Here is a 14,464-nt window from a genome sequence, read left to right as displayed (position 1 = left end):
GGTATAAAACGTCATAGTATAGTAAGGCACATAAAGGTCAAAAAAGGTCATAGTATAATAAGGCATAAAAACGGCATAAAATGTCATAGTATAGTACGGTATAAAACGTCATAGTATAGTAAGGCCAAAAAAGGTGAAAAAACATCATACTATAGTAAGACATAAAAATGGCATAAAACGTCAAATTTTAAAAAGGTATGAAATGTCATAGTATAGTAAGGCACAAAAAAGTGAAAAAACGTCATAGTATAGGAAGGTATAAAAAGGTCAAAAAAGGTCATAGTATAGTAAGACATAAAAAGGTGAAAAAACGTCATAGTATAGGAAGGTATAAAAAGGTCAAAAAAGGTCATAGTATAGTAAGACATAAAAAGGTGAAAAAACGTCATAGTATAGGAAGGTATAAAAAGGTCAAAAAAGGTCATAGTATAGTAAGACATAAAAAGGTGAAAAAACGTCATAGTATAGGAAGGTATAAAAAGGTCAAAAAAGGTCATAGTATAGTAAGGTATAAAAAGGTCAAAAAAGGTCATAGTATAGTAAAGCATGAAAATGGCATAAAACGTCATAGTATAATACGACATAAAAAGGTCAAAAAAGGTCATAGTATAGTAAGACATAAAAAGGTGAAAAAACGTCATAGTATAGTAAGGCATAAAAAGGTGAAATAATGTCATAGTATAGTCAGGCATAAAAACGGCATAAAATGTCATAGTAAAGTACGGTATAAAACGTCATAGTATAGTAAGACATAAAAAGGTGAAATAATGTCATAGTATAGTCAGGCATAAAAACGGCATAATATGTCATAGTATAGTCAGGCATAAAAACGGCATAATATGTCATAGTATAGTCAGGCATAAAAACGGCATAATATGTCATAGTATAGTCAGGCATAAAAACGGCATAATATGTCATAGTATAGTCAGGCATAAAAACGGCATAATATGTCATAGTATAGTCAGGCATAAAAACGGCATAATATGTCATAGTATAGTCAGGCATAAAAACGGCATAATATGTCATAGTATAGTCAGGCATAAAAACGGCATAATATGTCATAGTATAGTCAGGCATAAAAACGGCATAAAATGTCATAGTATAATAAATCATAAAAACTCATAAAAACATCATAGTATAGTAAGACATAAAAAGGTGAAAAGACGTCATAGTATTGTAAGGCACAAAATGGTGAAAAAACATCATAGTATAGTGAGGTATAAAATGTCATTGTATAGTAAGGCATAAAAAGGTCAAAAAAGGTCATAGTATAGTAAGACATAAAAAGGTGAAAAAACGTCATAGTATAGTAAGGCATAAAAAGGTCAAAAAATGTCATAGTATTGTAAGGCACAAAATGCTGAAAAAACGTCATAGTATAGTGAGGTATAAAATGTCATAGTATAGTAAGGCATAAAAATAGCATGAAATGTCATAGTATAATAAGGTATAAAACGTCATAGTATAGTAAGGCACAAAAAGGTCAAAAAACGTAATACTATAGTAAGGCAAAAAAATGGCATAAAACGTCATTATATAGTAAGGCATAAAAAGGTGAAAAAAAGTCATAGTGTAGTAAGGTATAGAAAGGTGAAAAAACGTCATAGTATAGTAAGGCACAAAAAGGTGAAAAAACGTCATAGTATAGTAAGGCATAAAAATGGCATAAAACGTCATAGTATAGTAAGGTATAAAACGTCATAGTATAGTAAGGTATAAAAAGGTGAAAAAAGTCATAGCATAGTAAAGCAAAAAAACGGCATAAAACGTCATAGTATAATAAGGTATAAAACATCATAGTACAGTAAGGCATAAAAAGGTGAAAATACGTCATAGTACAGTAAGGCATGAAAATGTCAAAAAACGTCATAGTATAGTAAGGTATAAAACATCATAGTATAGTAAGGCATAAAAAGGTGAAAAAAACGTCATAGTATAGTAAGGTATGAAAATGTCAAAAATCGTCATAGTATAGTAAGTCATACAATGTCATACTAAAGTAAGGTATTACAGTCGGCAATAAACCTAAAATGCATTTTTAAGGACTGTGACAGGAAGCCAGATTGCCCTGAGAGAACCCATAGAGACACAAGAAGAACATACAAAGTCTTAACAGATTGGCCCCAAACAGGGCTTGAACTCACAACCTTTTCAATGAAGGGCAAGAGCTCTAACCACTGCGCTACTAACACTCTTCTCAACCCAAAAACATCATACTAAAGTATGGATTAAATGTCATAGTATAGTATGGCATAAAATGTCAAAAAACGTCATTATATAGTAAGGCATAAAAAGGTGAAAAAACGTCATAGTATAGTAAGGCATAAAAACGGCATAAAACGTCATAGTATAGTAAGGCATAAAAATGGCATGGAATGTCATAGTATAGTAAGGTATAGAAAGATGAAAAAACGTCATAGTATAGTAAGGCATAAAACGTCATAGTATAGTAAGCTTTAAATTGTAGTAAAGCATAAAAAGGTAAAAAAAAAAAACATCATAGTATAGTAAGTCATGAAAATGGCATAAAACATCATAGTATAGTAAGTCATAAAAATGGCATAAAACGTCATAGTATAGTAAGCAATAAAAAAGGCATGAAACATCATAGTATAGTAAGGTATAAAAATGTCAAAAAACGTCATAGTATAGTAAGGTATGAAAATGTCATAAAACGTCATAGTATAGTAAGTCATACAACGTCATACTAAAGTAAGGCATTACAGTCGGCAATAAACCTAAAATGCATTTTTAAGGACTGTGACAGGAAGCCAGATTGCCCTGAGAGAACCCATTGACACAAAAGAAGAACATTGAAACTCCTAACAAAATGGCCCAAAATAGGGCTTGAACTCACAACCTTCTCATTGAAGGGCAAGAGCTCTAACCACTGCACCACTAACACTCTTCCAAACAAAAAAACATCATACTAAAGTATGGATTAAATCGTCATAGTATAGTAGGGCATAAAATGTCAAAAAATGTCAAAGTATAGTAAGGCAAAAAAAACGGCATAAAACGTCATAGTTTAATAAGGTATAAAACGTCATAGTATAGTAAGGCACAAAAAGGTGAAAAAACATCACAGTATAGTAAGGCAAACGAATGGCATAAAACGTCATAGTACAATAAGGTATAAAATGTCATAGTATAGTAAGGCATAAAAAGGGGAAAAAACATCATATAGTAAGGCATAAAAATGGCATAAAACGTCATAGTATAGTAAGGCATAAAACATCATAGTATAATAAGGTATAAAACGTCATAGTATAGTAAGGCACAAAAAGGTGAAAAAACATCACAGTATAGTAAGGCAAACGAATGGCATAAAACGTCATAGTACAATAAGGTATAAAATGTCATAGTATAGTAAGGCATAAAAAGGGGAAAAAACGTCATATAGTAAGGCATAAAAATGGCATAAAACGTCATAGTATAATAAGGTATAAAACGTCATAGTATAGTAAGTCACAAAAAGGTGAAAAAACGTCACAGTCTAGTAAGGCAAACGAATGGCATAAAATGCCATAGTACAATAGGGTATAAAATGTCAGAGTATAGTAAGGCATAAAAACTTGAAAAAACGTCATAGTATAGTAAGGCATAAAAATGGCATAAAACGTCATAGTATAGTAACAGTATAAAAAGGTGAAAATACGTCATAGTACAGTAAGGCATGAAAATGTCAAAAAACGTCATAGTATAGTAAGGTATAAAACATCATAGTATAGTAAGGCATAAAAAGGTGAAAAAACGTCATAGTATAGTAAGGCAAAAAAACGGCATAGAACGTCATAGTATAATAAGGTATAAAACGTCATAGTATAGTAAGGCATAAAAAGGTGAAAAAACATCATAGTACAGTAAGCCATGAAAAGGTCAAAAAACGTCATAGTATAGTAAGGCATAAAAAGGTTAAAAACATCATAGTATAATAAGGTATAAAAAGGTCAAAAAACGTCATAGTATAGTAAGTCATACAACGTCATACTAAAGTAAGGCATTGCAGTCGGCAATGAACCTAAAATGCATTTTAAAGGACTGTGACATGAAGCCAGATTGCCCTGATTGAACCCATAGAGACACAAGAAGAACATACAAAGTCCTAACAGAATGGCCCCAAACAGGGCTTGAACTCACAACCTTCTCATTGAAGAGCGAGAGCTCTAACCACTGCACTACTAACACAATTTACAACCAAAAAACATCATACTAAAGTATGGATTAAATCGTCATGGTATAGTAGGGCATAAAATGTCAAAAAATGTCAAAGTATAGTAAGGCATAAAAACAGCATTAAAATGCCATAGTATAGTAAGGCATAAAAAGGACAAAAAAGTCATAGTATAGTAAGGCATAAAAAGGACAAAAAAGTCATAGTATAGTAAGGCATAAAAAGGACAAAAAAGTCATAGTATAGTAAGGCATAAAAAGGACAAAAAAGTCATAGTATAGTAAGGCATAAAAAGGACAAAAAAGTCATAGTATAGTAAGGCATAAAAAGGACAAAAAAGTCATAGTATAGTAAGGCATAAAAAGGACAAAAAAGTCATAGTATAGTAAGGCATAAAAAGGACAAAAAAGTCATAGTATAGTAAGGCATAAAAAGGACAAAAAAGTCATAGTATAGTAAGGCATAAAAAGGACAAAAAAGTCATAGTATAGTAAGGCATAAAAAGGACAAAAAAGTCATAGTATAGTAAGGCATAAAAAGGACAAAAAAGTCATAGTATAGTAAGGCATAAAAAGGACAAAAAAGTCATAGTATAGTAAGGCATAAAAAGGACAAAAAAGTCATAGTATAGTAAGGCATAAAAAGGACAAAAAAGTCATAGTATAGTAAGGCATAAAAAGGACAAAAAAGTCATAGTATAGTAAGGCATAAAAAGGACAAAAAAGTCATAGTATAGTAAGGCATAAAAAGGACAAAAAAGTCATAGTATAGTAAGGCATAAAAAGGACAAAAAAGTCATAGTATAGTAAGGCATAAAAAGGACAAAAAAGTCATAGTATAGTAAGGCATAAAAAGGACAAAAAAGTCATAGTATAGTAAGGCATAAAAAGGACAAAAAAGTCATAGTATAGTAAGGCATAAAAAGGACAAAAAAGTCATAGTATAGTAAGGCATAAAAAGGACAAAAAAGTCATAGTATAGTAAGGCATAAAAAGGACAAAAAAGTCATAGTATAGTAAGGCATAAAAAGGACAAAAAAGTCATAGTATAGTAAGGCATAAAAAGGACAAAAAAGTCATAGTATAGTAAGGCATAAAAAGGACAAAAAAGTCATAGTATAGTAAGGCATAAAAAGGACAAAAAAGTCATAGTATAGTAAGGCATAAAAAGGACAAAAAAGTCATAGTATAGTAAGGCATAAAAAGGACAAAAAAGTCATAGTATAGTAAGGCATAAAAAGGACAAAAAAGTCATAGTATAGTAAGGCATAAAAAGGACAAAAAAGTCATAGTATAGTAAGGCATAAAAAGGACAAAAAAGTCATAGTATAGTAAGGCATAAAAAGGACAAAAAAGTCATAGTATAGTAAGGCATAAAAAGGACAAAAAAGTCATAGTATAGTAAGGCATAAAAAGGACAAAAAAGTCATAGTATAGTAAGGCATAAAAAGGACAAAAAAGTCATAGTATAGTAAGGCATAAAAAGGACAAAAAAGTCATAGTATAGTAAGGCATAAAAAGGACAAAAAAGTCATAGTATAGTAAGGCATAAAAAGGACAAAAAAGTCATAGTATAGTAAGGCATAAAAAGGACAAAAAAGTCATAGTATAGTAAGGCATAAAAAGGACAAAAAAGTCATAGTATAGTAAGGCATAAAAAGGACAAAAAAGTCATAGTATAGTAAGGCATAAAAAGGACAAAAAAGTCATAGTATAGTAAGGCATAAAAAGGACAAAAAAGTCATAGTATAGTAAGGCATAAAAAGGACAAAAAAGTCATAGTATAGTAAGGCATAAAAAGGACAAAAAAGTCATAGTATAGTAAGGCATAAAAAGGACAAAAAAGTCATAGTATAGTAAGGCATAAAAAGGACAAAAAAGTCATAGTATAGTAAGGCATAAAAAGGACAAAAAAGTCATAGTATAGTAAGGCATAAAAAGGACAAAAAAGTCATAGTATAGTAAGGCATAAAAAGGACAAAAAAGTCATAGTATAGTAAGGCATAAAAAGGACAAAAAAGTCATAGTATAGTAAGGCATAAAAAGGACAAAAAAGTCATAGTATAGTAAGGCATAAAAAGGACAAAAAAGTCATAGTATAGTAAGGCATAAAAAGGACAAAAAAGTCATAGTATAGTAAGGCATAAAAAGGACAAAAAAGTCATAGTATAGTAAGGCATAAAAAGGACAAAAAAGTCATAGTATAGTAAGGCATAAAAAGGACAAAAAAGTCATAGTATAGTAAGGCATAAAAAGGACAAAAAAGTCATAGTATAGTAAGGCATAAAAAGGACAAAAAAGTCATAGTATAGTAAGGCATAAAAAGGACAAAAAAGTCATAGTATAGTAAGGCATAAAAAGGACAAAAAAGTCATAGTATAGTAAGGCATAAAAAGGACAAAAAAGTCATAGTATAGTAAGGCATAAAAAGGACAAAAAAGTCATAGTATAGTAAGGCATAAAAAGGACAAAAAAGTCATAGTATAGTAAGGCATAAAAAGGACAAAAAAGTCATAGTATAGTAAGGCATAAAAAGGACAAAAAAGTCATAGTATAGTAAGGCATAAAAAGGACAAAAAAGTCATAGTATAGTAAGGCATAAAAAGGACAAAAAAGTCATAGTATAGTAAGGCATAAAAAGGACAAAAAAGTCATAGTATAGTAAGGCATAAAAAGGACAAAAAAGTCATAGTATAGTAAGGCATAAAAAGGACAAAAAAGTCATAGTATAGTAAGGCATAAAAAGGACAAAAAAGTCATAGTATAGTAAGGCATAAAAAGGACAAAAAAGTCATAGTATAGTAAGGCATAAAAAGGACAAAAAAGTCATAGTATAGTAAGGCATAAAAAGGACAAAAAAGTCATAGTATAGTAAGGCATAAAAAGGACAAAAAAGTCATAGTATAGTAAGGCATAAAAAGGACAAAAAAGTCATAGTATAGTAAGGCATAAAAAGGACAAAAAAGTCATAGTATAGTAAGGCATAAAAAGGACAAAAAAGTCATAGTATAGTAAGGCATAAAAAGGACAAAAAAGTCATAGTATAGTAAGGCATAAAAAGGGGAAACAAACGTCATAGTATAGTAAGGCACAAAAAGGTGAAAAAACGTCATAGTACTGTAAGGCAAAAAAACGGCATAGAACTTCATAGTATAATAAGGTATAAAACGTCATAGTATAGTAAGGTATAAAAAGGTGAAAAAACGTCATAGTATAGTAGGGCATAAAAAGGTGAAAAAACATCATAGTATAGTAAGGCATAAAAATGGCATAAAACCTCATAGTATTGTAAGGCATAAAAATGGCATAAAACGTCATAGTATAGTAAGGCAATTGAATGGCATAAAATGTCATAGTACAATAAGGTATAAAACTTTATAGTATAGTAAGACATAAAAACAGCATAAAACGTCACAGTAAAGTAAAGCATAAAAAGGTGAAAAAAAGTCATAGTATCGTAAGGCAAAAAAAACGGCATAAAACGTCATAGTATAATAAGGTACAAAACGTCATAGTATAGTAAGGCATAAAGAGGTAAGAAAAACGTCATAGTATAGTAAGGCATAAAAATGGCATAAAACGTCATAGTATAGTAAGGCATAAAAAGGTGAAAAAACATCATAGTATAGTATGGCATAAAAATGGCATAAAACATCATAGTATAGTAAGGCATAAAAAGGTGAAAAAACGTCATAGTATAGTATGGCATAAAAAGGTGAAAAAACATAGTATAGTAAGGCATAAAAAGGTGAAAAACATCATAGTATAGTAAGGCATAAAAAGGTGAAAAAACATCATAGTATAGTAAGGCATAAAAACGGCATAAAACGTCATAGTATAATAAGGCATAAAAAGGTGAAAAAACTTCATAGTACAGTAAGGCATAAAAAGTTGAAAAAATGTCATAGTATAGTAAGGTATAAAACATAGTATAGTAAGGCATAAAAAGGTGAAAAAACATCATAGTATATAGTAAGGCATAAAAATGGCATAAAACGTCATAGTATAGTAAGGTATAAAACATCATAGTACAGTAAGGCATAAAAACGGCATAAAACGTCATAGTATAGTAAGGTATAAAAAGGTGAAAAAACGTCATAGTATAGTAAGGCATAAAAATGGCATAAAACGTCATATTATAGTAGGGCATAAAAAGGTGAAAAAACATCATAGTATAGTAAGGCATAAAAATGGCATAAAACGTCATAGTATTGTAAGGCACAAAAAGGTGAAAAAACGTCAAAGTATAGTAAGGCAATTGAATGGCATAAAATGTCATAGTACAATAAGGTATAAAACTTTATAGTATAGTAAGACATAAAAACAGCATAAAACGTCACAGTATAGTAAGGCATAAAAAGGTGAAAAAAAGTCAGTATCGTAAGGCAAAAAAAACGGCATAAAACGTCATAGTATAATAAGGTACAAAATGTCATAGTATAGTCAGGCATAAAGAGGTGAAAAAACATCATAGTATAGTAAGGCATAAAAAGGTGAAAAAACATAGTATAGTAAGGCATAAAAAGGTGAAAAACATCATAGTATAGTAAGGCATAAAAATGTGAAAAACATCATAGTATAGTAAGGCATAAAAAGGTGAAAAAACATCATAGTATAGTAAGGCATAAAAATGGCATAAAACGTCATAGTATAGTAAGCCATAAAAAGGTGAAATAACGTCATAGTACAGTAAGGCATAAAAAGGTGAAAAAACATCATAGTATCGTAAGGCATAAAACGTCATAGTATAGTAAGGCATAAAAATGTGAAAAAACGTCATAGTATATATAGTAAGGCACAAAAAGGTGAAAAAACATCATAGTATAGTCAGGCAAAAAAACGGCATAAAACGTCAAAGTATAGTAAGGCATAAAAAGGTGAAAAAACATCATAGTATAGTAAGACATAAAACGTCATAGTATAGTAAGGCATAAAAAGGTGAAAAAATATCATAGTATAGTAAGACATAAAACGTCATAGTATAGTAAGGCATAAAAAGGTGAAAAAACGTCATAGTATAGTAAGGCATAAAAACGGCATAAAACATCATAGTATAGTAAGACATAAAACATCATAGTATAGTAAGGCATAAAAAGATGAAAAAACATCATATTACAGTAAGGCATAAAAACGGCATAAAACATCATCGTATAGTAAGTCATAAAACGTCATAGTATAGTAAGGCATAAAAAGGTCATAGTATAGTAAGGCACAAAAACGGAATACAACGTAACAGTATAGTAAGGCAAAAAACGTCAAAGTATAATAACAATTTAAAAGAGTCATAGCATAGTAAGCCATAAAAAGTCAAGTCACATGTAAGTGATAAAAATGAAAAAAGTGATAAAAGTCATAATATAGTATGGCATGAAAAGTCATAGTATAGCAAGGTATAAACAATCGTGGTAAGGCATTAAAAGTCATAATATAGTAAGGCATAAAATGTCATATTATAGCAAGGCATAAAACGTCACAGTATAGTAAATCTTTAAAAGGTCATAGTATGGTAAGGCACAAAAAGTCATTGTATAGTAAGGTATTAAAATAGGTCACAGCTATATATATATATATATATATATATATATTTCGGAACTAACTGTTGTAGAAATTCATATAAAGATCCTATAATAAATATATAATAAATATATAATAATATAAAGTTTTTTGGTAGGATTATGTTTTTGGTATATATTTGAATTTCAAGTTGCTAATTAATTTTCTGTTAGACCTAATTGACTAATCTTTGCACTTGGATTAATCTAGAATAATAATCTTCATGCTGTTGGTTTCAATTTGAATTTTTTGTTTACTAATCAGTCGCCTAATGTTCATAATTCTAATAGATTCTGATTTATAGATTGAATCAAAATTTTGAGAGCTGTTGGTGGCTCTGTATTTTCTTGTGCTGTTTTGAAATGCCGGATTGTACCTTTAAAGGTCCCTGATTTGTGTTGCCATAGAAACTTGGGAAGGAACGCTTGAGGCGCACTCTAAAACACACTTTGAAAAGAAACTTCAACCAACGATTAGAGGAGGAAGAGTTAAAACGTTTAGAGTGTGTGCATCGTGAAATCGGTCCGAGAAGCTTCAAACACGGCCAGGAGTCATGAGTCTTTCCAAACCTATCCACAAGCTTTCACCGTGAGTTTCTGTGGAGCGGGTCTCCCCGTCAGCCAGAGTCAATCTGAGTGATCACTGTCAATAACTCTACATTGTTGTGTGTGAACAGGGATCTGTTTGAGAGGAGCGGCTCTGTGGAATCTAAATTCAACAAGACCACTCTCCTCTTTGATCTACAGAAGAGACGCCGGGAGGACGAGGGGCTTACAGCAGCGTTAGAGGAGCGCGAACAGGTCTGGACTGGCTAAAAGCTTTGTTTTTCAATACTTTATTGAAGGACCTCAGACCACAGAGACCACAGATGGAAGCAAAACAACCTAGCTACATAGAATACAAGGCAAAAGGAGCAATATGACCATGTAAATGATATCTCTAGATAGATAGATAGATAGATAGATAGATAGATAGATAGATAGATAGATACTTTATTTATCCCCTAGGGCACAAAGTCTTTATAGCTTTAACATTTTTGGAAGACTTCAAAACTTTTCATTTTTTGTTTGTAAAATGTGGTAATTAAGAAAATAAGATTAATATAAAAATGCTTCCATCTGCCTTTTGGTAATCAAAGATGGCAAAGAAAACGTTAAAGAAAACAAAACATGCATTTGAGAATTATCTCATATTCTTTTAACTTTTGACTGGTGTGTGTGTTTTATGTAGAAGTTGGAGAGCTTGCACCAGTGCAGAGATGAGTTGCACAAGGTCCACCAGAAAGTGCAGGAGTTAAAATCAAGCTTCGATACATTTCTCAAGGTACAGTAAGATATGTCACACATGACTCCTAGTATCAGTCTGTACATACTGGATTACAGTTTCATGGCTGGAACTGGATGACAACAACCTAACTAACTAAAATTGTTCTATCTCCTTTTGTATGTAGAATGAAGATGCTGATCGAGCTGTTGAGAAAGCAGAGAAGGAGAGGGAAGAGGTACTCCAAAAAACCAAAGAGATAGAGAGGCTCAAGAAGGAAAAGGCTGAACTTATAGAGGGGAGTCAGCAGCTAAAACTTGACGTGCAGAGTCACACTATTTACCAGGACATCCTGGAGCAAATGGTGAAATTGACTAAGGTAGGCTACTGCAAGGATATTTACTATGGCAGAGAAACATTTGACTAAATCACCTAACATCACCACCTAACATGTCAATTCTGTAATTGACATGTTAGGTGGTGAATTGACTATAGCTTATATTCCCCAGACTATCACACACAACTCATCTTTTTGCTGCTCTAAAAGCATGAAATGCCCAATGAATGGCTTTCGTCACAACCCCTTTAGTATTACATCATACTGTTTAAGTGAAAAATTTGAACTCTGGAAATTGTTTAGTCATAGTGGTAAGCCACTCTAAATCTTGATTTACCTTGTCTCCTGATGACTTAAACAGTAGTCTACAGGTTAATGTTTTATTTTAGAAGAGGGCAGCAATTTGTGTGATGTTAGCAGGAGTGGTCCTAACTCACACTATGGAAAACTCTTGTTTTCACATGTTTTGAGGAGATAGTGGAGCTTAATATTGGGGCTATACCTCTAATGTGTGTCTGTGTTACAGTTCAAAGATGTGGACTTGCTCACGGATTATGTGGAGAGTCTTCTCCGCTTGAAAGACCAGCTCTCTGTGAGGGAGAGAGCGGTGCAGGAGCAGGTTTACAACATGAAAAAAGAACTGGTGGCACTGAATGACCAGCATCATTTGCTGCAGCTGCAAAAGAACAATGAACTGTCCCAGCTCCAGACTGAGCTGGACGACACGCGCTCTGAAACTCTACTCTGGGTACCACACATAATCCCAAACCCAAGTCCAGTGTCAGAACATATAGACCAGATCAAATGTTGAAGTACCATCTTCTGTACAAAATTCAGTTTCCCTGTCTTCATACAGGAAAGGAAGTGGACCCAAATTCAGGAAACTGCTGCAAAGAAGACTCTTCAGCTGGGACAAATTAAGATTGCAATCCTAAACCTCTTTGAAATGACAGGTGGCACATCATCTGAAGAAGAAGAAGAAGAAGAAGAAGGAGAAGGAGAAGGAGAAGATGGTGTCGATTTGAATGACGCAGAGAAACAGCTGGACAAGGTATGTACCCTGACAGATTAGAGATGTTGACAAGCAGCCACAGCAACAGAAAATGATCCTCATAATACACTGTTTCCTACTGCCTCTCTCTTAGATCATGGTGTTCATCCACGACTATGCAAACGTAGTGAAACAACATCAAACTCCCTTGCAACATCAGACCCTCTCCACACTCACCGATGTACAGAAAAGTGACAGTGATAACGTGCGAGTCACAACTCGCTCTAAACATGTTTCAGTTTGAAATAAAACATAAGTTTCTATGCTGCTTTAAAACAGAATTCACTGAACCAGTATTGAATAGCTGATTAAAGTTTGTTACTCTGTGAGTTAACTGAACTTTAAACTTGATGACAAAGAACTTCATTAAACTGAAAACACTGAGGAATGCACCAGTCACCACCTGACTGATTATTTTGACAAGGATTCCTATTTGGATGAGCTTTACAATTACTGTTGTTATTCTGTCAGTAATGAAAAAGTATAAGGGTTGGGTGTAATATTGATAGACATAGTGGGCACCTGTCCAAATTATGGTTTTGGTTGTTTTCATTTGAATTTAGAATATAGACCTATGTGGCTGACCAGAGACACTCTTTTTTAAATATTGTGTGTTCAGAAACCTTCCTTAATATTTGGTTGTATTCAACTTTGAAATCCTATTCATTTTTACACAGTGACAGTCCAAGGTTCATGTAAAAGAAGAAATGGTTTTGTTAACATCTGTGTATTGATACAGAGCATAAAGTTGTGTAAAATTGCACTGTTGTGTGTGTGACAAGGTTACAAGGGTCAAAATTTGTATTTCTCAGTGTAAAACACTGGGAATGTTGTGTGAAATTTACAGTTTTCTCTATATCTGTATACTGACATCCACCAAACGTTTCTTTTTTCACTGTTTGTATTTAACCTCACCAGTGGCCATTTGTTCATAGATTTGAATCACTGTCTTTTTTAAACAAATACTCTTTGCCACAAGCACATTTATTATTTTTTTGCCTCCCTCAGCAGCCAGCTTGGTCTGTGTTTGTATGGAATGTTCACAGCTAGAGTGATTGACATCACACACAAGAGTGGGGAGAAGCTGTTTAACTGATCTGAAAAATTTCAGTTTACCTCGTCCTCACGGCCACAAATTTCAACATGTAAATGAAAAGAAATGAAAAGGAGGGAGGTAAGGTAATTAGGTAAATTTAGTGGAGTTGTTAACAAGATATCTGAAATGTGACCCTGACTACACTCTGCTTTTTGTTAGAAGCCATAAAGGTTATCAACCACTGGTTTAATCTTAAAAAATGTGTTGTATTTTAAAAGCTTATTATAGTATTCATTGTGTAACATTTTCATCTTAAAAGTAACTAACTACAGTTTTAAAATAAATGTAGCCTAGTGGAGTAGAAAGTACATTTCCCTGTGAAATGTAGTGGAGAGAAAAAATAAAGTAGAATGAAATACTCAAGTAAAGTATATATACCTTGAAATTGTACTGTACAGTCCTTGAGTAAGTACATTTAGTGACTTTACACAATTGGTAAGTTGTTTGTAGACCAGCTCCTCGTTGCAATTAACAGGCCTTGATTATAGGTTCTGATATGGTTCTGAAAGTGGTAACTACACATACAAGTTAACTGATTTTAACTTGAAAAATACTGTATATTTATCATAATTAAATTAATTATACTGTTGCTCCTGCTGTCTGCATGATGGCCAAATGAATCCAAGGTAATGTTGATGTTGTTAATTGATCATTTAGAATGTAAGAGCCTGTACTGTCACCATGTGGCCATTAAAGAAAACAGCAACTGGTATACCCAATGAATGAATTCCATTTTTTATATATTTTGGCCAGTTTTCAGTTTAAAGTTGAGTAGAGGTATGCTGGAAATGTGCTGAAGTCATTAAACTCCATGTAAGAATTATAAAGGTGTAAGTTGTTCTCTCATAACAGGTGCAACAAAGCTCACAGACACACGTGTGTGGTGGTCCATTGATTTCAAGTAATAAGAATGTTTCTTTATCTGCTGCTGTTTTCAGCAGCAGCAACACAATATCAAAATATATCCAAATATTAAATGTTGTGCATATTC

The 14,464-nt window shown here is 32.3% G+C and overlaps 1 protein-coding gene across 1 annotated transcript; it reads left to right on the top strand.

Annotated features, from left to right (window-relative positions):
- The first annotated feature begins 10,169 nt into the window (after positions 1-10,169).
- cfap73 (cilia and flagella associated protein 73) lies at positions 10,170-14,236 on the top strand. Its single transcript, XM_022757437.1, has 7 exons — positions 10,170-10,314; positions 10,403-10,526; positions 10,957-11,049; positions 11,177-11,368; positions 11,853-12,074; positions 12,183-12,377; positions 12,472-14,236. Exons 1-7 carry the CDS (start codon positions 10,280-10,282, stop codon positions 12,619-12,621), a joined length of 1,011 nt encoding a protein of 336 aa, XP_022613158.1. The 5' UTR covers positions 10,170-10,279; the 3' UTR covers positions 12,622-14,236.
- Positions 14,237-14,464: the final 228 nt, after the last annotated feature.

Source organism: Seriola dumerili, unplaced genomic scaffold, assembly GCF_002260705.1.
Source record: "Seriola dumerili isolate Sdu_G_001 unplaced genomic scaffold, Sdu_1.0 BDQW01000017.1, whole genome shotgun sequence".
Lineage (NCBI taxonomy): Eukaryota > Metazoa > Chordata > Actinopteri > Carangiformes > Carangidae > Seriola > Seriola dumerili.
This window is presented reverse-complemented; position numbering and strand designations above follow the sequence as displayed.